Source organism: Cricetulus griseus, unplaced genomic scaffold, assembly GCF_003668045.3.
Source record: "Cricetulus griseus strain 17A/GY unplaced genomic scaffold, alternate assembly CriGri-PICRH-1.0 unplaced_scaffold_134, whole genome shotgun sequence".
NCBI classification, from domain to species: Eukaryota; Metazoa; Chordata; class Mammalia; order Rodentia; family Cricetidae; genus Cricetulus; species Cricetulus griseus.
The window spans coordinates 52,251-75,920 of NW_023276847.1; the positions used below are offsets into that span (position 1 = coordinate 52,251).

Consider the following 23,670-nt stretch of genomic DNA (forward strand, 5'->3'; position numbering starts at 1 on the left):
TTTGTCACACTCTTCAAATTTGTAAGATCTCTGTCCAGTATGAATTTTCTGATGTTCTCTTAAGATTTGTGGATGCAGTAAAAGATTTGTCACGTTGCTGGCTTTTTTAAGGTTTCTGTCTGGTGAATTCGCTGATGCTGTGTGAGAGTTGACCTCGCAGTAAAGGATTTCTCACAATCCATACACTTGTGAGGCTTTTCTCCCGTATGGATTCTACGGTGCTCTATAAGATTTGGCCTAAAAGTAAAGGATTTGCCACAGTCTTCACATGTGTAAGGCTTTTCTCCTGTATGAATTCTCTGATGCAGTGTAAGCTTGCACTTTGTAACAAAAGATTTGTCACAATCCTTACATGTGTAAGGCTTTTCTCCTGTATGAATTCTCTGATGAACTGTTAGAGTTGTTTTCTTTGTAAAGGATTTGTGACAGTCTTTACATTTGTAAGGCTTCTCTGCTGTATGAATATTCAGATGCAGTGTGAGATATGACTTCACATTAAAGGATTTCTTACAGTCGTTACACGTGTAAGGCTTCTTTCCTGTATGAATTCTCTGATGCTGTATGTTTTGACTTCACTATAAAGGATTTGTCACAGTCGTTACATATGTGAGGCTTTTCTCCTGTATGTATTTTCTGATGCAGTATAAGACTTGACCTTGTAGTGAAGGATTTGTCACAGTCGTTACATTTGTAAGGCTTCTGTCCTGTATGAATCCTCATATGAATTGTAAGATTTGAACTCACATTAAAGGACTTGTTACAGTTCTTACATGTGTAAGGCTTCTCTCCGGTATGAATTCTCTCATGTTTTGTAAGACTTGACTTCATAGCAAACGATTTGTCACAGTACTTACATGTGTAAGGCTTCTCTCCTGTATGAATTCTGTGGTGCACAGTGAGGTATGAGGCAGTACTGAAGCATTTCTTACATTTCTCACACTGGTGTGGCTTCTTCCCAATGAGAACCGGTTGTTGAATAGAACTGTCTGTAGTGTCAAAACATTGATCACATTCTCCATGCCTGTGCACTTCCTTCACAGTGTTGAGTCTCTGATGCTGACTACTGTTTGAAGACATATTTAAGGATTTCTCACTGTCTTCAGAATCAGAAGGTTCTTCTTCAGTGTGCCTGCTTTCATTTCTATCTGTATTTAATAATTCAAGGGGGTCATCTCCATTATTACTGATTATGTAGTTGTTAGAGTTTTCTGTAATTTCACTTATTCTATATAGTGCACATGTGGAGGGGTCATGAAGAATTTTCCCAAACTGATTACACTGACAAGACTCCATTTCAGTCTTCCCTTGTTGATGGACAGGATCTTGTATGTAATAGTTTTCTGGAAAATGAGTAAGGTCATATTAGGAGGGATGGTTCCAAGATGAAACATGATAAATGATGTCTCTCTATATTTTCTCTTAAAATAAATCAACCCCCAAGAATTTAGACATTTTTCTACTATTAATTGAATGTGTAACCACCAAATAAGAGTGATAATCTGCAATGTTTGTAAATCATAACAGATATCTCATCCTTATTAAAAATGTGTAATGGCACAAGATGGATCAGGAAAGTGAAGAATCAAAAATTAGCATAGGGATTCAGATAATTGAGTCACTAAATTATCATACATGTCTCTATGTTTTAATAATTCTTCTCAGAAATTGATGAAGAACAGTATTATCCAATCCTTCACTCTCAGTACTCATACTTATTACGGGATACGCAGTGAAAAGGTGTGTTCAAAATATCAAATTCCTCAAGACTTACTGAAATGCATCATAGGGTTTATTTTTGTCTCTGGGATATCATATTAGATTCTCTAAAACCAATATAAGAAAGGACAATATTCTGCCAAACAATGGGCTGAGTTCAACTGAGACAGGGGTATCAAATGCAAGTATTTCTTATTTCTATTATCTACTATCTGACACCCCTATCTTACTGTGTGTCTTAACTTTACTGATGGGTTTATTCTCAATTCTTGTCTGTGCACCAATTCCTAAGAGTATTTTCCAGAAAGGTGTTTGTTTATCATCTACTGGAAAAAAATATGGATTGAATAGGAAGGCAGAAATCAAGGAAGACAATAAAAGAATAATCTGACTTCACGATCCCATATTATTTTTATAATTTGTAAAATTATTCTAATCTGGTGTCAAGATCATTTAATCAAATTGAATTTTGTATTAGTATTTTCATCAAAACACAGGCGTTTTAGCCTCCTATTTTAATAGTTACAACAGACAGAATGCATCCTGGGTCCAGGACGCTATGCTAAGTTAAATGATCACCCATACTTAGAAGTTCAAAGGAATATGAGAAACAAATTTTCAACTCTTGCTTTTTCTTTTACAATAAGCCATTACTGTTGTCTTTCTCAAATCCTAGGCCAGATTACACTGCTCTTATCTGCATTACAGGGGAATTTCACTTGTACTTGAAGGTGACCATGGCTACTTTGGTATCTTGTCCTGTGAAGTAGTCCATGACCCATACTCAAGTTTTTACAAAGAATACAGAGCTCTAACACAGTACTCTGCTCAGTACATTGACAGAACCCACAGTGTCAGAATATAGGGATGTTTTCCAGTTGCTGTTTCCTGTCAGAATCTTCAGCAAAATTAAGGGAATTTTAACTTAGCACAATGAGTCTTTCTAAGAATGGTACCACAACAGGTACAACTATGAACATGAGGCTTTAAGATATGCTATAAATATGATATGATATTAAGTCTGTGAATGCATTATAGACTCAATATGAGGGATGCATGACAACTTTAACATGGAAAATGGAAAGAAAAATACTAAGAAAGCATAATTTTCTACTACCAAACTTTCCCTAGGGTCATGGTGCTCCTATGGCAATTATACAGTGACATTACTACCATTAATGCCAATACATGCAAGCCACTAGTTAGAAGTTGTAAAAGGAAATGTTCTTACCGACAGAGACCACATTGTTGTAATTCTCCAACATCACATTAATGTACAAAGTCCTCTGAGCAGAGTCCAGACACTCCCATTCCTCTTGGGAGAATTCCAGCTTCACATCCTTGAATGTCAACAGACCCTGAAAAAATGACTTGTTTGACTATGTGCCCAAGTGACTCCTATTGCATTTACAGTAGCAAAGTATTATAACCATGCTAACTCTCTATCAACAGATGAATGAATAAAGAAAATGGTATAGGTATGAAGTAGAATACAATTCATTTGAAGAGAAAACTGCAGTAAAAACAGCAGGAAAATGGGTGGACTCAGAATGTGTAAAATTAAGTGACCCACACAGTGTCAGAACGTAACACATTTCCCTCATATGAATAAACTAGTCAATAATATGTGCAATTGAGACATGATGTACATGGGTGCATAGCAGACCATGGAGAAAAAAGAAAAGAAAGGTAGAATATGAGTGTTAAGGTGGGACTGAACACAGGTAATGAACACCACTTAGGAAAAGGCATAAATCTAAGACCTTTTCTAGCTATAATTCTATCACAGTTATTTTTTCTGTTTTACTGATAGATAAATTTATTTAAAATATATATTCAATAAAAAATGTAAAACCCTTTTTGAAAGACTGCAGTGCATCTGTTCTCAATGACTATTCTAACTACATAAAGTATGTTGATTAATGCAGTATTTGGGTCTGGTTAATTTTAATGTGTGTGTGTGTGTGTGTGTGTGTGTGTGTGTGTGTGTGTGTTTTGTTGTTGGCTTATGACAATTCTCCTAATAATTTTAATTTATTATCAACAGCAAAAGATAAATGCATGTAACATCTGAATATATAACATTTCTAGAAAGGTGGACTGCACATGACACTGACCTGGGACATGGTTACTGGAGAATCAGCCATTTCTGTTTGTCTTCCGTAAATTCCTCTTTCATTATTAATGGCTAGATAGATGGCTTTCTGTCCTTCATAAGAGGGATCAACACAAAAAAGGAAAGAAATTAATAGACAGTCTTTACAGAACAAATAAAACCCACATAAAAACACCCAAGCAACCCAACGTGGCCAGGTGTCCAGACAATGTTTACAAATTTAGCAGAGCCTGGAATGAGATTTAAAGCTTGAAGAGAAAATCAGTATCAACCATACTATTACAAAGATAAAGAGCCTATCATAAATCTAATGGAGACATAAGGCCGTTACAAGATAGAAAGATAGGCTGGAATTGTAGACCAAGCTAGTAGAGAGGTAGGAGGTGAGACTGGCCAGTGGTTGGAATGTACATGCACAAACACAGAGTGAGTTTGTGTGTATACAAAAGGAGAATAAGTTTGGGGATAGAGGAATAATAGGCAGAAGAAATATAGGAAACAGTGATCTGAAAGGGGGGAAATGGGATACCTGGGTGTGTCTGTGTGCAAACAATCAGTGGAGAAGGGCAGACACAAACACAGAAGTAGAGAGTAAGATAACAGTAAGGATGTCTGAAAATATCATAAGGATTCTATTATCATCTACAAATATGCCTATAATAAATAAAAGTCTCTGTAAACCTATAGAGGTAGATGATAAATGATAATTTACTTCTTCACCACATAAGGCTCCACTAAAGAGCAATGGAGTTTCTATTAGGACCATGCTCTCTTAGCAGGTTGCATGCATTGACCCTCCTTCTGTGAGAAGTCCACAATCACACTACCAGATGTCAAAAGGCCACAGAATAGAACACAACAGGTATTGTAACCAGAAATCTAATTAGTCTTACTAAAACCAGAGTCAGATGCAAATGTTGAAAACTCAGAGAAATAAAGGAGCTAACCACTACTGAGAATGCTTACCTCAACTGAATCCTCCTGCCCAAGGAAGAGAACCAGTTTCTACGAGTCCTCAGACAGAAAGGGCTGATCTTATGTTTGCTCCTACCTTATATACCTCTCTCCATCCAGCCCAATTAAGTCCTGTCTCCACCTCCCTAGTTCTGGGATTAAAGGTGTGAGCTCTATTTCCTTTTGAGTCTGATGAAATCTCAGGTAGCCTGAGGTGACCTTGAACTGCTGTCTCCTTTTTTCCACATCCTATGGGCTGGGATTAAAGGTGTGGGCCTCCAGTGCCTGAGCTCCATAGATTACTAATCCCTACCTCTCAACTCATATTTTCAGGTAAACTTTATTTGTTAGGGAATACACAAAATATCACTACAAGCTTCAACAGTAGTTTTCATGCACAAGTTCAATCTAAGTATTTGGGAGACTCAGGTAGGTGGAACTCTTGAGGTCCAGTACAGCCTGTTCTACTTGGTGAGCCTTAGGTAAAACAGGGAATAACTTGAGTTCAGGTATCAATCACAGCAAACTCAAGAAGCATAATTAACAATTTGTTCATGTATGCATGAACAGAGTGCTTATTTTGGACCGAGGAGCCAAAAGACTCTCATAGAGATTTTTTTATGTGGATGAGTTATGGTAATTACTCAAAAAATGCTTTCTGCCAGGTTCTGGTGGCACATGCCTTTAATCCCAACACTAGGGGTGGGGAGAGGGGATAGAAGCAGTTGGATCTCTGCATTTGAGACCAGCCTGGTCTACAAGAGCTAGTTCCAGGAGAGCCTCCAAAGCCACAGAGAAACCCTGTCTCAAAAAACCAAAATCAAACAAAACAATAAAGTGCTTTCTAATTTTATCCTATGGTATAGGATCTTTTTTTTTTTCTTTCTTCTCCACCTCCTGGGGACATGGTTTCTCTGTTTAATCAAACCTATCCTTACACTCCCAAAGTTGACCAGGCTGGTAATGAAATCGACTTTCCACCTGCCTCTGCTTCCCAAATGCTGGGATTAAAGGCTGGTATCAGCGTGTCAGCACCACCTGTTTTGTAATTACTTTTCTAACTGGGAAAATACAGTGATCTGCCTAGGGAGTGGTGGTGCACGCCTTTAATCCCAGCACTTGGGAGACAGAGGCATGTGGATCTCAGTGAGTTTGAAGCCACCCTGGTCTTCATAGAAATTTCCAGGATAGGCTCTAAATCAATACAGAAAAACACTGTCAAAAAGAAAGGAAGAAAGAAAGAAAGAAAGAAAGAAAGAAAGAAAAAAAGAAAGAGAGAGAGAAAGAGAGAAAGAAAGAAAAAAGGAAGAAAGAAAGAAAGAAAGAAAGAAAGAAAGAAAGAAAGAAAAGAAAAGACTGTGAACCAATACCATGAAACTGAATACTGTGTTATTCCAGGCTCTAAGATGCAACATTAAGAACTCAGCACAAGAAGACACATTTCTTTTTCTTTTTTTTTTCTGAGACAATTTCTTGCTGTGAAGCCCTGGTTTACACAGAATACACTATGGAGATGCGGAATAGCCTACAAGTCATTGAGATCAACCTGTCTTTGCCTCACCAGTGCTGGGATTACAGATATTTCCCACCAAGCAGTCAAAGACACTTTACAGAATGCAGTATTTACATAAAAGAATGCTAAAGTTTCAGATTGAAATTTAATGGTGGGCAAAAAATTCACTTTCAAATTTCAGTGTTTACAACCCTGTCTGTAAAACTCAAAAAACCTTTCCTTTGAACTCAATTATATTTGAAAGTTGGGAAGGATAAATCCCCATATTTATGTGCCACTCTCTTGAGTAGAGAAACAGATTAACAGCACCCAGGTCTGTACCAGAAATTCCGAACATTGCCGGCCTGGAAGTTCCATCTCGGGCATGGTCTTTGACACTTTGCTCTTTATCTTACATTGAAACATCTCACTCCTCACTCACTTGGTATCCCAAAATCCAATTACTGATAATTCTCTAGCTTCTTACACTCTGCAGTCTTTCTCTTCAACCATCTAAAGTCTAACTCCCTCCCAACTTCTCTTTATAGCTGATTCTTCTTGCAACAATGCACAAGTCCCTCCCACTGTCTCAGATTGTCTTCCACACAGGTTAATTCCATCATGCCCTAGACCGGCTTCACACAGCCTAGCCACATGCTTGCTGCCAGCCTTGAGCAGAAATGAGTGTAGGAGGATGCTGCCAGTCAGTATCTGACCCACACCTTGGGTCTGAACACTTCAGTTAAAATCAGGTAGCCTTACCTCAACCTAATTGCCAAATTTCTGGGCTTCAATGACACCAAACAATAAGAAGCTAAATTCTGATGCCACCATCCCTTCCCTTAACAGAAATTGACAAGTCAAATCCAAATATTGCAATTGTGACTTGGGGAGAGATAAGTAAGGAACTTATCTTGAAAAGAAATAGGAGTCTCAAGAAGTCAGTGGTCAGAACTTAGCTAACAGCCCAGGGCTGAGATCATCCTGAACTGTCCTCGCCACTCTATGGAGGCCTTGTCATGTTACTAACTCTGGAACAAGATTGTCTTCTGTGACTCATGTTAAGGTGTTTAGACATATAAACACAAACATATACATGAACCCTACCAACTCCAGGGTGAATGCAGAGACTCTTGACTCTATCAGGAAATAAATAAGGTATGTGCAATGACATTTTGTTTGTAATCTAACAAATAATGCTTTTTTGATGATCAGAAAAGAAAAGAGGCAAACCCCTAGCTCTTACCTCTATCTCAGTCAAAATGGGCAATCCTGTCTCAAGGAATCCTCAGAATGCAGTGCTCTCCAGCAATTCTCAGACTGCACTTCTCCTGTCTCCTCCTGCCTTATATTCCTCTCTCCAATCTCTCTTCAGTCCTGTGCCCACCCACCTTGTGTTGGGATTAAAAGCTTGTGATTCAAATTGCTAGGATCAATGGTTTAGGCTCCCTTTTTCTTTTTGTCTGATTCTTTCTTGTGTAGGCCATGTTGTCCTTGACCTTACAGAGATCCATCTGCCTCTGTCTCCTGAGTTCTGAGATTAAAGGTGTGGCCTTGCTTCTATGACTAACTAGTGGCTTAGGTGTGTGGCTAACCAGTGGCTGTGATCTTAACCGGGAATGGGCCTTAATAGTGGATTAGCTCTGCACTCTGATGTTCAGCCAATCTTTTTTGTGAGATTAGAAACAAAATATCACTACATTTGCTCACTTTGTCTAAAATTAAAAAGTCAAAACTAATATATTATTCAGGCAATATTCATTTGTTTGATTACAAACAAAATGTAGGTCCTCAGTCTTACAATCAAGCCTGAGGTAAGTCTGTCCCCAAATTCCCCCATCACACCCTTCTTGTTTCTGCCTGAGCTCCTACCTCTGAACAAGAGTGGACTAGCCCAGACCAGATCTTGACACACCACACCCTTCTCTGACCACTGCACTCTGCCCTCCAGCTGCCACCTGAGCCTGACCCTGCTGGCTGAGCTGGAGCCTTCCGCCTGCCCACTGAGAAAGGGAAAACCCCACCTACACCCACTGGAAGGAGGGATGAGATGACAACAGAATAAGAACCCACTCACACAACAATAAAGATCAACATGACACAACCAGAATCAAGGGACTCCACACCAGCAAGAAATAAAAAGCCCAAAGCAAATGAATGGAACTAGAAGAAACCATCCCCAGTGAGGTAACCCAATCACAAAAAGTTAAATATGGAATGTCCTCACACATTTTTTATTTTTAGACATATAGCAAAGGATCACTAGCCTACAGTCCACACTGCCAGAAGAGCTAGGAAACAAGGAGGATCCCAAGAGAAGATTGCATAGACCCTGGAAGTAGGGGATGGGAAAAAAATCCCTGACCAAACTGGAGCCCGGTGGCAGGGAGAGGAAGGAGAGTCTTCATCAAGTTGCTGTTCGAAGCAGAAACAGACACCCACAACTGACCACTGAAACATACTACTTGGATTCAGTTGTGGAGAAGGAGGAGGCTTGAGCACAGCAGCCAACTCAGGGATGGAGAGACCCACAGAAACAGTGGAACTGACCTACGGATATAATGGAGACACTAGTCATAAAGCAGGGGAAATAGCATTGGACCAAAACAAGCCCTCTAAATGTGGGTATCAGCAAGGAGTTCAAGACAGTCTATGGGTCCTCTAACAGTGGAGATAGTCTTTATCCCTAGAGCACAAAGGGACCTGAGGAGCGCATTCATTATGGAGGGATGCTATTGCAGCCCAGATACATCAAGGAGGAACTAGAACCTCCTGCAAACATATGACAGAGTTTGAAGGTCCTTGGTAGTGGGCCTCACTATCCCTGGGGAGGAGTCTGGGGTGGGTTAGAGTGGGTGGGGTGGGGAACATGGGAAGATGAGAGGGAAAGGGAATGGGGGGTGGATATGTAAATATGAGTAATTAAAAATAATTTTTAAAAGAACTAACAAAAAATGTCTACATGTTTGGGTTTCATGGCCTAAAAATGTCACATACGCCTTCAGACTGTGTGGCTCTGGGAACAATGAGGAAGAGGAGGAAGAAAGAAATAAGGGGAAGAGGAGGAAGGCTAAGACATGCCACTCTCTAAACTCCATACAGCTGTTGTAATCAGTAACCAACAGCAGCTGTACTGACCTGTATTGACCTCACACTAGACTACACTCAGTCTAGGAAAGGGAAAAGCTCACAGAGCCTCACATTTATCCCTCAAATGCTCTCTTTGAATTCATTAGGAGAGGATTCATTGGTTTTAGCTGTAGTCCTCTCCAGAGCCCAAGCTCCAACACATACATCCAAATCCACAAAAGTCCCTGGTTAATCCAGTGGGTCTCAAGCAAAATCAATAGAGAGGAAATATTAGAGAGATTGGTTGGGATTGTGGAGAAGGGTAGTATTGAGTTAGGTGGTAGGAGTGCAGAGTATTTGAAGTGTGTATGCACAAAAACACAATGTATTTATATGCATAAGTGTGGGTGGGAAATAGTCAATAATAGAAAGTTTGATTTTGGATCAAGGTTTCTCTGTGTACACTGGCAGTCCTGGAAATTTCTTTGTAGATAATGCTGGCCTACTACCCCAGATATCTGCTACCTCTGCCATATGAGTGTTGGATTTAGTGGCATACACCATCCTATCTGGCTCAGATTTTTTAAATGACCATACAGTCATATCAGTCTGCATTTTCTTTTTGGTTGCATAAGTTTTTTGTTTTGTTTTTTCATTCCGGAGGCTGTGTTTGCCTAGGTAACAGCCTAAGATGTCCTGGGACACCCTTTATACCAAAGGATGACCTTGATCTCACTGACATCCACCTACCACTGTTCTGGAATGCTGGGATGAAAGAAGTATACCACCACACTCAGCAGATTATCTGATTACATATCACAAAAACTCAGAGATAGGTGGAAATCTTCATTTTCCATGTGTTTGATAGTTTGTTTTGTTGGTTTTGGTTGTTTTGTTTTAATAAACGGTTTCACTGTGTAGTCCTGACTGTCATGGAACTCTGAAAAACTTGCAGATTTTAGCTCCTGAGTACTGCGACTGAAGGCTTGTGCCACCACCATCTACATGTCAAAAGTCTTTCAAGGAACTTTTCTGTTAGTTATTCTCTTGAGTTCTGAGACAATCCTGTCAATGTGATCATAAGGTTGTTTTAAGTGTTCCATTTTATACATCCTTCAGTCTCAGTCTACTGATTTAACATATTTATTTCAGGGTGGTTACATTTTAAGTGTCATAGTCATGTTCTTCATTTAGAGATTCCCATGTAGTGTTACAGAAGTCTTTAATGTCCAGGTTAGCAGGCTATTGATCACAATTTCAGGGTCATGACATTAAAAGGTGAAATATGCCTGACTTTAAGGGGCCAGCCAAAACCTGAAGAAGGCATCCTTTAAATCCAGGACCGTGTACCATTGTTGGTCAGGGGGCAGCGTGCTGATTAGGGTGTAGAGGTTAGGCATTGTAGGGTGAATGTCTGTTACCCTTTTGTTAACCTCTCTCGCATCCTGAACTGGCTGGTTATCATTGGTGTGACTTTTTTTTACTGGTAGTAGGGGGTACTCCAAGTTGACTGCATATGCCTCAACACCACGAGCTCTATAGCCCTGTGTATGGGGTGCAATCCCTTCCTTTGCTTCATGGGGCATGGTGTATTAGCAGACCTTAACTGGGTCTGCCCCCGACTTGATTTCAATGTAAATTGGAGTCCGACATCATGCCAGCCACATGACCCCTTTCTGCCCAGGCTAGGGGGTATTTCTTTTTTTAAATAATTTATTTATTTTTATTTTGTGTGCATTGTTGCTTTGTCTGCATGTATGTCTGTTTGAGAGTGTAAGATCTCTGAAATTGGAGTTACAGACATTTGTGAGCTGCCATGTGGGTGCTGGGAATTGAATCTGGGTTCTCGAGAAGAGCAGTTGGTGCTCTTGATCGATGAGCCATCTCTCTCAAGACACCTAGGGGGTATTTCTAAAGACAGTCTTTTATATAAGGTTCAGGTTATTGACTCTTGGTGGATTCAATATTCCTTGGTCAAGTTACTTGTGACCAGGACTTGAACTGACCTCCGGTCTTGGTGGAGTAGAGTGGCCCCTTTATTGAAAAAGTTGATCTGGGCTTTCATTTTAGAAAGCAGATCTCGGGCCAAGAGGGGATAGGGAGATTCTGATATTATTAGGAAGGAATGGATTGCCTGTCCCATTTCTAATTCCACTTTTCTTCGGGTAGCCCATGAGGAGAGTTTTGTTCATTCCACTCCTTGGACCCAGGTAGACATGGACCCTCCTGGTTTTAGTAGGACTGAGTTTTCCACTCCTTTGTCTACCATGAAGTCAACTGCTTTCCCCTCCACTTTTAGGGTTACTCTGGGCTCAGGGAGGGGGCCAAGCCCTGTCACCCTCAATCACTGTTCCCAGTGTATGCCAGTAGGACCTGGGCATTTTGGGGGTTTCTGGTCCTTTCCCCACAGTCCTTGTCCCCAGGCGGTGGAGAAGAAGGAAAAAAATCCTATACCATAGGATAAGCACTCTGTTCATGCATATATGAACAAATTGTTAATTTTGCTTCTTGAGTTTGCTGTGATTGATACCTGGACTCAAGTTATTCCCTGTCTTGCCCAAGGCTCACCATGTAGAACAGGCTGTACTGGACCTCAAGAGTTCCACCTACCTGAGTCTCCCAAATACTTAGATTGAACTTGTGCATGAAAACTACTGTTGAAGCTTGTAGTGATATTTTGTGTATTCCCTAACAAATAAAGTTTACCTGAAAATATGAGTTGAGAGGTAGGGATTAGTAATCTATGGAGCTCAGGCACTGGAGGCCCACACCTTTAATCCCAGCCAATAGGATGTGGAAAAAAGGAGACAGCAGTTCAAGGTCACCTCAGGCTACCTGAGATTTCATCAGACTCCAAAGGAAAAAGAGCTCACACCTTTAATTCTAGTACTGGCGAGTCACACACCTTTAATCCCAGAACTAGGGAGGTGGAGACAGGACTTAATTGGGCTGGATGGAGAGAGGTATATAAGGTAGGAGCAAACATAAACTCAGCCCTTTCTGTCTGAGGACTCGTAGAAACTGGTTCTCTTCCTTGGGCAGGAGGATTCAGTTGAGGTAAGCATTCTCAGTAGTGGTTAGCTCCTTTATTTCTCTGAGTTTTCAACATTTGCATCTGACTCTGGTTTTAGTAAGACTAATTAGAATTCTGGTTACAATACCTGTTGTGTTCTATTCTGTGGCCTTTTGACATCTGGTAGTGTGATTGTGGACTTCTCACAAAAGGAGGGTCAATGCATGCAGCCTGCTAAGAGGTCATGGTCCTAATAGAAACTCCATTGCTCTTTAGTGGAGCCTTATGTGGTGAAGAAGTAAATTATCATTTTACCTCTAGCTCTATAGGTTTATAGAGACTTATATTTATTATAGGCATATTTGTAGATGATAATAGAATCCTTATGACATTTTCAGACATCCTTACTGTTATCTTACTCTCTACATCTGTGTTTGTGTCTGCCCTTCTCCACTGATTGTTTGCACACAGACAAACACAGGTATCCCATTTCCCCCCTTTCAGATCACTGTTTCCTATTTTTCTTCTGCCTATTATTCCTCTATCCCCAAACGGATTCTCCTTTTGTATACACACAAACTCACTCTGTGTTTGTGCATGTACATTCCAAACACTGGCCAGTCTCACCTCCTACCTCTCTACTAGCCTGGTCTACAATTCCAGCCTATCTCTCTATCTTGTAATGGCCTTATGTCTCCATTAGGTTTATGATAGGCTTTTTATCTTTGTAATAGTATGGTTGATACTGATTTTCTCTTCAAGCTTTAAATCTCATTCCAGGCTCTGCTAAATTTGTAAACATTGTCTGGACACCTGGCCACGTTGGGTTGCTTGGGTGTATTTATGTGGGTTTTATTTGTTCTGTAAAGACTGTCTATTAATTTCTTTCCTTTTTTGTGTTGATCCCTCTTATGAAGGACAGAAAGCCATCTATCTAGCCATTAATACTGAAAGAGAAATTTACGGAAGACAAACAGAAATGGCTGATTCTCCAGTAGCCATGTCCCAGGTCAGTGTCATGTGCAGTCCACCTTTCTAGAAATGTTATATATTCAGATGTTACATGCATTTATCTTTTGCTGTTGATAATAAATTAAAATTATTAGGAGAATTGTCATAAGCCAACAACAAAACACACACACACACACACACACACACACACACATTAAAATTAACCAGACCCAAATACTGCATTAATCAACATACTTTATGTAGTTAGAATAGTCATTGAGAACAGATGCACTGCAGTCTTTCAAAAAGGGTTTTACATTTTTTATTGAATATATATTTTAAATAAATTTATCTATCAGTAAAACAGAAAAAATAACTGTGATAGAATTGTAGCTAGAAAAGGTCTTAGATTTATGCCTTTTCCTAAGTGGTGTTCATTACCTGTGTTCAGTCCCACCTCAACACTCATATTCTACCTTTCTTTTCTTTTTTCTCCATGGTCTGCCATGCACCCATGTACATCATGTCTCAATTGCACACATTATTGACTAGTTTATTCATATGAGGGAAATGTGTTACTTTCTGACACTGTGTGGGTCACTTAATTTTACACATTCTGAGTCCACCCATTTTCCTGCTGTTTTTACTGCAGTTTTCTCTTCAAATGAATTGTATTCTACTTCATACCTATACCATTTTCTTTATTCATTCACCTGTTGATAGAGAGTTAGCATGGTTATAATACTTTGCTACTGTAAATGCAATAGGAGTCACTTGGGCACATAGTCAACAAGTCATTTTTTCAGGGTCTGTTGACATTCAAGGATGTGGAGCTGGACTTCTCCCAAGAGGAATGGGAGTGTCTGGACTCTGCTCAGAGGACTTTGTACATTAATGTGATGTTGGAGAATTACAACAATGTGGTCTCTGTCGGTAAGAACATTTCCTTTTACAACTTCTAACTAGTGGCTTGCATGTATTGGCATTAATGGTAGTAATGTCACTGTATAATTGCCATAGGAGCACCATGACCCTAGGGAAAGTTTGGTAGTAGAAAATTATGCTTTCTTAGTATTTTTCTTTCCATTTTCCATGTTAAAATTGTCATGCATCCCTCATATTGATTCTATAATGCATTCACAGACTTAATATCATATCATATTTATAGCATATCTTAAAGCCTCATGTTCGTAGTTGTACCTGTCGTGGTACCATTCTTAGAAAGACTCATTGTGCTAAGTTAAAATTCCCTTAATTTTGCTGAAGATTCTGACAGGAAACAGCAACTGGAAAACATCCCTATATTCTGACACTGTGGGTTCTGTCAATGTACTGAGCAGAGTACTGTGTTAGAGCTCTGTATTCTTTGTAAAAACTTGAGTATGGGTCATGGACTACTTCACAGGACAAGATACCAAAGTAGCCATGGTCACCTTCAAGTACAAGTGAAATTCCCCTGTAATGCACATAAGAGCAGTGTAGTCTGGCCTAGGATTTGAGAAAGACAACAGTAATGGCTTATTGTAAAAGAAAAAGCAAGAGTTGAAAATTTGTTTCTCATATTCCTTTGAACTTCTAAGTATGGGTGATCATTTAACTTAGCATAGCGTCCTGGACCCAGGATGCATTCTGTCTGTTGTAACTATTAAAATAGGAGGCTAAAACGCCTGTGTTTTGATGAAAATACTAATACAAAATTCAATTTGATTAAATGATCTTGACACCAGATTAGAATAATTTTACAAATTATAAAAATAATATGGGATCGTGAAGTCAGATTATTCTTTTATTGTCTTCCTTGATTTCTGCCTTCCTATTCAATCCATATTTTTTTCCAGTAGATGATAAACAAACACCTTTCTGGAAAATACTCTTAGGAATTGGTGCACAGACAAGAATTGAGAATAAACCCATCAGTAAAGTTAAGACACACAGTAAGATAGGGGTGTCAGATAGTAGATAATAGAAATAAGAAATACTTGCATTTGATACCCCTGTCTCAGTTGAACTCAGCCCATTGTTTGGCAGAATATTGTCCTTTCTTATATTGGTTTTAGAGAATCTAATATGATATCCCAGAGACAAAAATAAACCCTATGATGCATTTCAGTAAGTCTTGAGGAATTTGATATTTTGAACACACCTTTTCACTGCGTATCCCGTAATAAGTATGAGTACTGAGAGTGAAGGATTGGATAATACTGTTGTTCATCAATTTCTGAGAAGAATTATTAAAACATAGAGACATGTATGATAATTTAATGACTCAATTATCTGAATCCCTATGCTAATTTTTGATTCTTCACTTTCCTGATCCATCTTGTGCCATTACACATTTTTAATAAGGATGAGATATCTGTTATGATTTACAAACATTGCAGATTATCACTCTTATTTGGTGGTTACACATTCAATTAATAGTAGAAAAATGTCTAAATTCTTGGGGGTTGATTTATTTTAAGAGAAAATATAGAGAGACATCATTTATCATGTTTCATCTTGGAACCATCCCTCCTAATATGACCTTACTCATTTTCCAGAAAACTATTACATACAAGATCCTGTCCATCAACAAGGGAAGACCGAAATGGAGTCTTGTCAGTGTAATCAGTTTGGGAAAATTCTTCATGACCCCTCCACATGTGCACTATATAGAATAAGTGAAATTACAGAAAACTCTAACAACTACATAATCAGTAATAATGGAGATGACCCCCTTGAATTATTAAATACAGATACAAATGAAAGCAGGCACACTGAAGAAGAACCTTCCGATTCTGAAGACAGTGAGAAATCCTTAATTATGTCTTCAAACAGTAGTCAGCATCAGAGACTCAACACTGTGAAGGAAGTGCACAGGCATGGAGAATGTGATCAACGTTTTGACACGACAGACAGTTCTATTCAACAACCGGTTCTCATTGGGAAGAAGCCACACCAGTGTGAGAAATGTAAGAAATGCTTCAGTACTGCCTCATACCTCACTGTGCACCACAGAATTCATACAGGAGAGAAGCCTTACACATGTAAGTACTGTGACAAATCGTTTGCTATGAAGTCAAGTCTTACAAAACATGAGAGAATTCATACCGGAGAGAAGCCTTACACATGTAAGAACTGTAACAAGTCCTTTAATGTGAGTTCAAATCTTACAATTCATATGAGGATTCATACAGGACAGAAGCCTTACAAATGTAACGACTGTGACAAATCCTTCACTACAAGGTCAAGTCTTATACTGCATCAGAGAATACATACAGGAGAAAAGCCTCACATATGTAACGACTGTGACAAATCCTTTATAGTGAAGTCAAAACTTATACAGCATCAGAGAATTCATACAGGAAAGAAGCCTTACACGTGTAACGACTGTAAGAAATCCTTTAATGTGAAGTCATATCTCACACTGCATCTGAATATTCATACAGCAGAGAAGCCTTACAAATGTAAAGACTGTCACAAATCCTTTACAAAGAAAACAACTCTAACAGTTCATCAGAGAATTCATACAGGAGAAAAGCCTTACACATGTAAGGATTGTGACAAATCTTTTGTTACAAAGTGCAAGCTTACACTGCATCAGAGAATTCATACAGGAGAAAAGCCTTACACATGTGAAGACTGTGGCAAATCCTTTACTTTTAGGCCAAATCTTATAGAGCACCGTAGAATCCATACGGGAGAAAAGCCTCACAAGTGTATGGATTATGAGAAATCCTTTACTGCGAGGTCAACTCTCACACAGCATCAGCGAATTCACCAGACAGAAACCTTAAAAAAGCCAGCAACGTGACAAATCTTTTACTGCATCCACAAATCTTAAGAGAACATCAGAAAATTCATACTGGACAGAGATCTTACAAATTTGAAGAGTGTGACAAACATCTTGCTACAAGCACACACCTTATTAAGTATCAGAAAATCCATACTGGATAGAAACCTTACAAATATGGAGAATACGTCTTGTCCTTTATCTAGAATTTAAATCTTAGAAAACCTCAGTGACTATATTGAAAAGTAGCCTTACATATGTCCAAAATGAGACAATTTATTTTCCTTCAAGTAAAATGTAGTACATATCTGAGGGTCCATTCTGATAGAGAAATATTAAAAATGTCTGGAAAGTGATGAATCCTTTGCCTACATGAAGTCTTAGAACACATCAGAGAGTTCACACTGGACTGAAGTTTTACAGATATAAGGATTGTAAGAAGATGTGTGGTCGCTGCTCTTATCTTATCAGAAACTTCACAAATGTTAAGACTGTAGTGTATCTTATATCAACCTTTCAAACATTAAAAGATATCAGAAAACACCATTATAAATCATGTGACATCGCTCTTATACAGTATTCTTGAATTACAAGTCCCAGGTGTACATACTGGAAACATAAAGATAAGTAACTTTTCAACACCTTTACTGAAATTGTTTTTTGTTTTTTGTTGTTGCTTTTTCTCTATTTTTTGGTTTTTTGAGACAGGATTCTCTGTGTCTTCAGATGCTGTCCTGAAACTAGCTCTTGTAGACCAGGCTGGTCTCAAACTCATAGAGATCCAACTGACTCTGCCTCCCAAGTGCTTGGATTACAGGCATGCACCACCAATGCCCGGCCCTTTACTGAAGGTTTAAACTTATAAAATAATGCATATTGAAATAAAATTTTGTAAAACTAACTGTGTGAATTAGTTCTATTCTGTCTCAGTACCTTGTCTACAAGAATTTCTGTGCACTGCTGTTTGATGATGACTGTGGAGGTCAGAAGAGTGTATCATATTACCTGAATCTGAACTTAAACACATTTGTGTGATATATGTCTGGATTATCATCCAAAATTGAGAATAATGCCATGCTATTTGATACACACCTTCAATCCCAGGACTTGGTAGGCATCGACAAGAACATCTCTGTGGAGTCTGAGGGCATCCTGGTCTACATAATCAGTTCTACAGCTGTCAGAACTTCATACCCAGGTTTAGTTATAATAATAATAATGACAAAATAGAGTAACATAAAAATGTGGCCAAGATTTTAATTGTGCTGTACATCAAACCACTCTTATTTCTAATAAGCCACATGAATTGTTCCCATATATAAACCTATATGTCATTGAGGATTAGAAATTATAGCCACCAAACTTATTCAGTTTGATAAATCCTTTGCTTAAGGCTCAAATTGCTGACAAAAGCAAATCCCACCCAAAATTAAAAACAAAAACTGCTCCAAAAATGTCTCATCTTTTGCTCACATTCAAAATCTTCATAGTAGAATTAAACCTTAAAATAGAAGGTGAGAAAATGTAAAAGGAGAAACTGTCCATGTTAGTGCAGCCACTTCTGATTGGCATGGTGTAAGTCAGAGATCCAGCCCAGCATTTTCAACAAGATACAGTAAAGCTGAGCTATATGGTGCCCTGGACCTGACTTTAGACTTTGATCTTCACATGTTGCCTGCTTTGTGTGGTTCATATTTGTACACATTGGGGATATTGGAGTGATAGGAATTCTTATGAACAATTTATGACTTCTCCCAGGACTACTGCTTCTAAGCTTCCCCAGGAATATCATGTGCATAGTACCTCTCTAATCTTATGGACATATCCTTATCTAACTTAAAGAAGGGCCTGGGTACTGTCCCAACTGATGTGACAGCCTTTGATAATCTGCCATGGAAGATCTCATCCTCTCTCATGGGAGTATGGGCGTAGAATGGGGAGATGGAGGGTCATGTGGGAGAACTGGAGAGAGTGAGGGAGCTGGGAATGGTAAATCAAATAAGACTGTTATCCTTTAAATAAATAAAATTTCCAGCCATTGTTCGCTCAGTGGTGCATAATTTTAGCAGGTTTCATAGTTCAAATTGCAAGACTACCAGAACTACACTGAGAAATTCAATCTTTTTAAAAATTTTTTTAAAAAATGGAGAAATACTTGAGGAAATGCACAGTTTCATTTTTAATGAAGAAAATTGGAAAGTTCTTCCTCCACAAAAATGATGAAAGTAATAGATTTCATTAATTGTCAGCAGACTCTCTTGGAGGTAATGGAGCATTGTGGGTCCCACCCTCAGCTGTAAGGTAATCAAATATACCCCAGTCTTACGCCGTTGCTTATCCTTAGTACTTCTGAACAGTTATGAGTCTCTGCATTACCCACCCCAAACTGCAAGAGGAGACTTTTTTCACCAAGTTTGAGAGTAGTAAAATATAATTCTAAACATGTACATTTAGAGGACAGATTAACAAAAGCATCAATAACAAACCAACAGTAGGTACTCTCCTCTGACATATAACTCCCAAGCTTGAATTTTTGACCATGGCATCAATTTCTCTCTATGGGTCTGGTTTCTAAACCAAACAAGAGAGGCATTGGTTAGGCCCATAAACAGTCAGAAGGGAAGGGTTTTGGAAAAGCACAGGGCAGTAGCCACTTCTGGGCACTGAGGTGGTATCCAGCCACGACAGTGCCTGTGGTGGTGAAATGGAAGGGGAGGGGGCACGGGATGGGAAAACCTGCGGAAGGGCAGCTGGCAGAAGCCCCACCTAGGCTGGGAAACAGACCCCAGGAGGTGGCAGTGGGTGTTCTTGCTTCCTCTGGATCCTCAGGTTGGGAGACCTGCAGAAAAAACACTCAGCGGGGCCGATAAGGGATGAGGGAACAGCAAGGGTTGGGAATGCAGGGCCGTCCTGGAGACCTCGGATGAGGCTCTAATCAGAAAAAGGCCAGAGGGCATGGGAGAGAAACATCCTTCTGACACCAGATATTGATGATTACAAAGTGGAGTCAGCGACAGCTTAATAACTGGTAGTTTATTAGGGGAAAATACTCATGAAAGGGAACCAGTGACCAAGTTTGCACCTGAGCAGGATGGACCCACAAATGCTTCCCAGTCAGCTCAGCCAAGTGAGAGAGCCTAGTGTTTGCCTCCCTTCTTCTTAAACACTTGTTATATAACTGTAAGAATAATTCTTTTCGACAGCCGCCTGGGTTCTGCTGCCACATTTGGGCCCCCAAATGACACACAGAGTCTTATAGCTGCTTTCCAATGACTAGGATTTCTTATTTGCTACCTCAGTCTTAATTATCAACCATAACTACTAATCTATATATTTTTTATCAGGACTTATCTTACTGAGGACACCAGCCTAATGTGTCTTCTCTTTCTGGGATCACACGGCAACTCTCTCCCTTTCCTACATTTCCCAGAATCCTTCTCTCCTAGTCCCACCTAACTTGCTTCCCTATATGTTTACTATTGGACAACAGTGCTTTATTTATAAACCATTAAGACAAACATATATGCAGAAAGACCTCAACCATCATGTAACTGAGACCATGCCCAAGCAGGCATGGGCAGCGATACCTATAATCAGGGTTTCTCCCTACAACAGTGACCCATATTACCTGAATGTTTTGTGTTAGGAATTTGTTGGACTTAAGATTTTCTTTGGTCGATGAGTCTGTTTCTCGTTGTGTATCTTCAATGCCTGAGAGTCTCTGTTCTATCTCTTGTATTCTGTTGGTTATGCTTGCATCTGTAGTTCATGATTGTTTACCCAGCTTTTGTATTTCTAGCATTCCATCAGATTGCACTTTCTTTATTTTCTGTATTTCAGTTTTTCGGTCTTGAAATATTTCTCTTAAGATTTGTTTATTCCTTTTTTATTTGATTTTTTTAAAATTTGAATTAGAAACAAGATTGTTTTACATGTCAATCCCAGTTACCTCCCCCTCCCCTCCTCCCCTACCACCCCCCCAAATAAAATCCTACCTATCACATATCCTTTCTGCTCCCCAGGGAGGGTGAGGCTTTCCATAGGGGGTCATCAGAGTCTACCATATCCTTAGGGATAGGGCCTAGGCCAACCCCCATGTGTCTTGGCTCAGGGAGTATCCATCTATGTGGACTGGGCTCCCAAAGTCCACACCTATGCTAGGGATAAGTACTGAACTACTACAGGAGGTTCCATAGATTTCCAAGGTCTCCTCACTGAAACAGACGTTCATGGTGTCTAGATCAGTCCCATGCTGGTAACCCAGCTATCAATCTGAGGAACAGACTGATCAGTTCAGGTCAGCTATTTCTGTGGGTTTCACCAGCCTTGTATGGATACCTTTGCTCATCAGTCCTCCTTCTCTGTAACTGGATTTCAGTTCAGTTCAAGGCTTAGCTGTTGGTTTTTGCTTCTACTTCCACCAGCTGCAGGATGAAGGCTAAGCTATGTCATATGAATTAGTTATCAATAGCATTATCAGCAGAGGGCATTTAAGGTAGCCTCTGTTCTGTTGCTTAGATTGTTAGTTGGTGTCATCTTTGAAGGTCTCCAGACATTTTCCTAGTGCCTGATATCTCTTTAAACCTATAATGTCTCCCTCTATTATATTATCTCTTATCTCAGTCTCTTCTGTTCTTTCCCCAACTCAACATCCCTGCCCCATCATATCTTCCTCACCTCTCTTTTTCTCCCCTTTTCATTTTCCTAGCTCCCTCTCCCTTCTGACATGCTCTTAATTTGCTCAGGAGACCTTGTCCCTTTTCGTGTCTCCAGGGAACCATGTATGTCTCTCTTAGGGTCCTCCTTGTTTACCAGCCTCTCCAGCAGCGTGGACTGCATGCAGGCTGGGAATCATTTACTCTATGTCTAAAAAACACATATATGAGTGAGTACATACCATGCCTGTCTTTTTGTGTTACCTCGATCAGATTGGTTTCTTCCAGTTCTATCCATTTGCCTGTGAATTCCATTATTCCAGTTTTTTTTCAGGTGAGTAGTACAACATTGTGTAAATGTACCACATTTTTTCTATCCATTCTTCAGTTGAGGGGAAACTATGTTCTTTCCAGGTTCTGTCTATTACAAATAATGCTGCTATGAACATAGTTGAACAGATGTCCTTGTTGTATGAGTGTGCTTCTTTTGGGTATATACCTAAGAGTGGAATTGCTGGATCTTGTGGTAGACTGAGTCCCATTTTCCTGAGGAGTTGCCATACTGATTTCTAAAGTGGCTGTACAAGTTGGCACTTCTACCAGCAGTGGAGGAGTGTTTCCCTTTCTCCACATCCTCTCCAGCATATACTGTCATTGGTGTTTTTGATTTTAGCCATTCTGACAGGTGTAAGATGGTATCTCAGAGTTGTTTTGATTTGCATTTCCTTGATGGCTAAGGATTTTCAACACTTTCTTATCTGTCTTTCAGCCATTTTAGATTCCTCTATTGAGAATTGTCTATTTAGTTCTGTACCCCACTTTTTCATTGGATTATTTTGTGTTTTGTAGACTAGCTTCTTGAGTTCTTTGTAAATTTTGGAGACCAGCCCTCTGTCGGCAGTGGGGTTGATGAATATCTTTTTCCAATCTGTGGGCTGTTGTTTTGTCTTGTTGACAGTGTCCTTTGCCTTACAGAAGCTTCCCAATTTAAGCAGGTCCCATTTATTAATTGTTGATCTCAGGGTCTGTGCTACTGGTGTAATGTTCAGGAAGCATTCTCCTGTACCAATTAATTCAAGGATATTTCCCAGTTTAAGACATATTATTCTTGGGGGCTGGAGAGATGGTTCGGAGGTTAAGAGCACTGACTGCTCTTCCAGAGGTCCTGAGTTCAATTTCCAGCAACCATATGGTGACTCACAACCATCTGTAATGAGATCTGGTGTCCACTTCTGGTGTGCAGATATATGTGGAAGCAGAATGTTGTATACATAATAAATAAATAAAATCTTAAAAAAGTATTATTTTTAAATATGGGTAAAGATGATCTAAGAGTTATCTCCCCTATCCCTGTTCTCAAATATTGTCAACTATCACATGCCACAACTGTCATTCACACAAGTGACAAAGGAAGTAACCAGCCATTACTGTTAGTTGTATCGCCACCTTTCAAAGAATACAAAAAGTCATTTATCACCCGTACTTTCCTTCCTTTATGTAAAGAGAGAGTGAGAACTAGACTGTTTAATACTAAAAAGTCAATCGTTGTTCATGTATATAAGTGAAGTATGAAGAAACAGTAGCACATATCAAGCTCACAACAAACATGTCCTCTATTTCCATTCTTAAGTCACCTTCAGGAAGCTGAAAGGCCATATTCAAGGAATTTGAAGGAGTGACTTAATATCTCTGTGAATTCTCTCTGCAGCTATGTGTGACACAAATATCTGTGGTCCTCACGCAAGTATAAACTGATGAAAGGATCATCATCAGACTCTAGGGTCATTTACTTCCAAGCTCTTAGGATGAAGTTTATTGAAAGTGTGTGTGTGTTCTTTTGATGAGCGATCACTGTCGACTATTATATGGACAATGTCAAGAGGAGCGCTCATTCTGATGGATCATGATAGAGACTGCCTCCTTCGGTCCAAT

General features: G+C 39.4%; 1 protein-coding gene across 1 annotated transcript; it reads left to right on the forward strand.

The window, feature by feature from the left end:
* The first annotated feature begins 15,898 nt into the window (after nucleotides 1-15,898).
* Nucleotides 15,899-17,104, forward strand: LOC113838615 (gastrula zinc finger protein XlCGF52.1-like). Its single transcript, XM_035453712.1, has one exon. It carries the CDS (start codon nucleotides 15,899-15,901, stop codon nucleotides 17,102-17,104), a length of 1,206 nt encoding a protein of 401 aa, XP_035309603.1.
* Nucleotides 17,105-23,670: the final 6,566 nt, after the last annotated feature.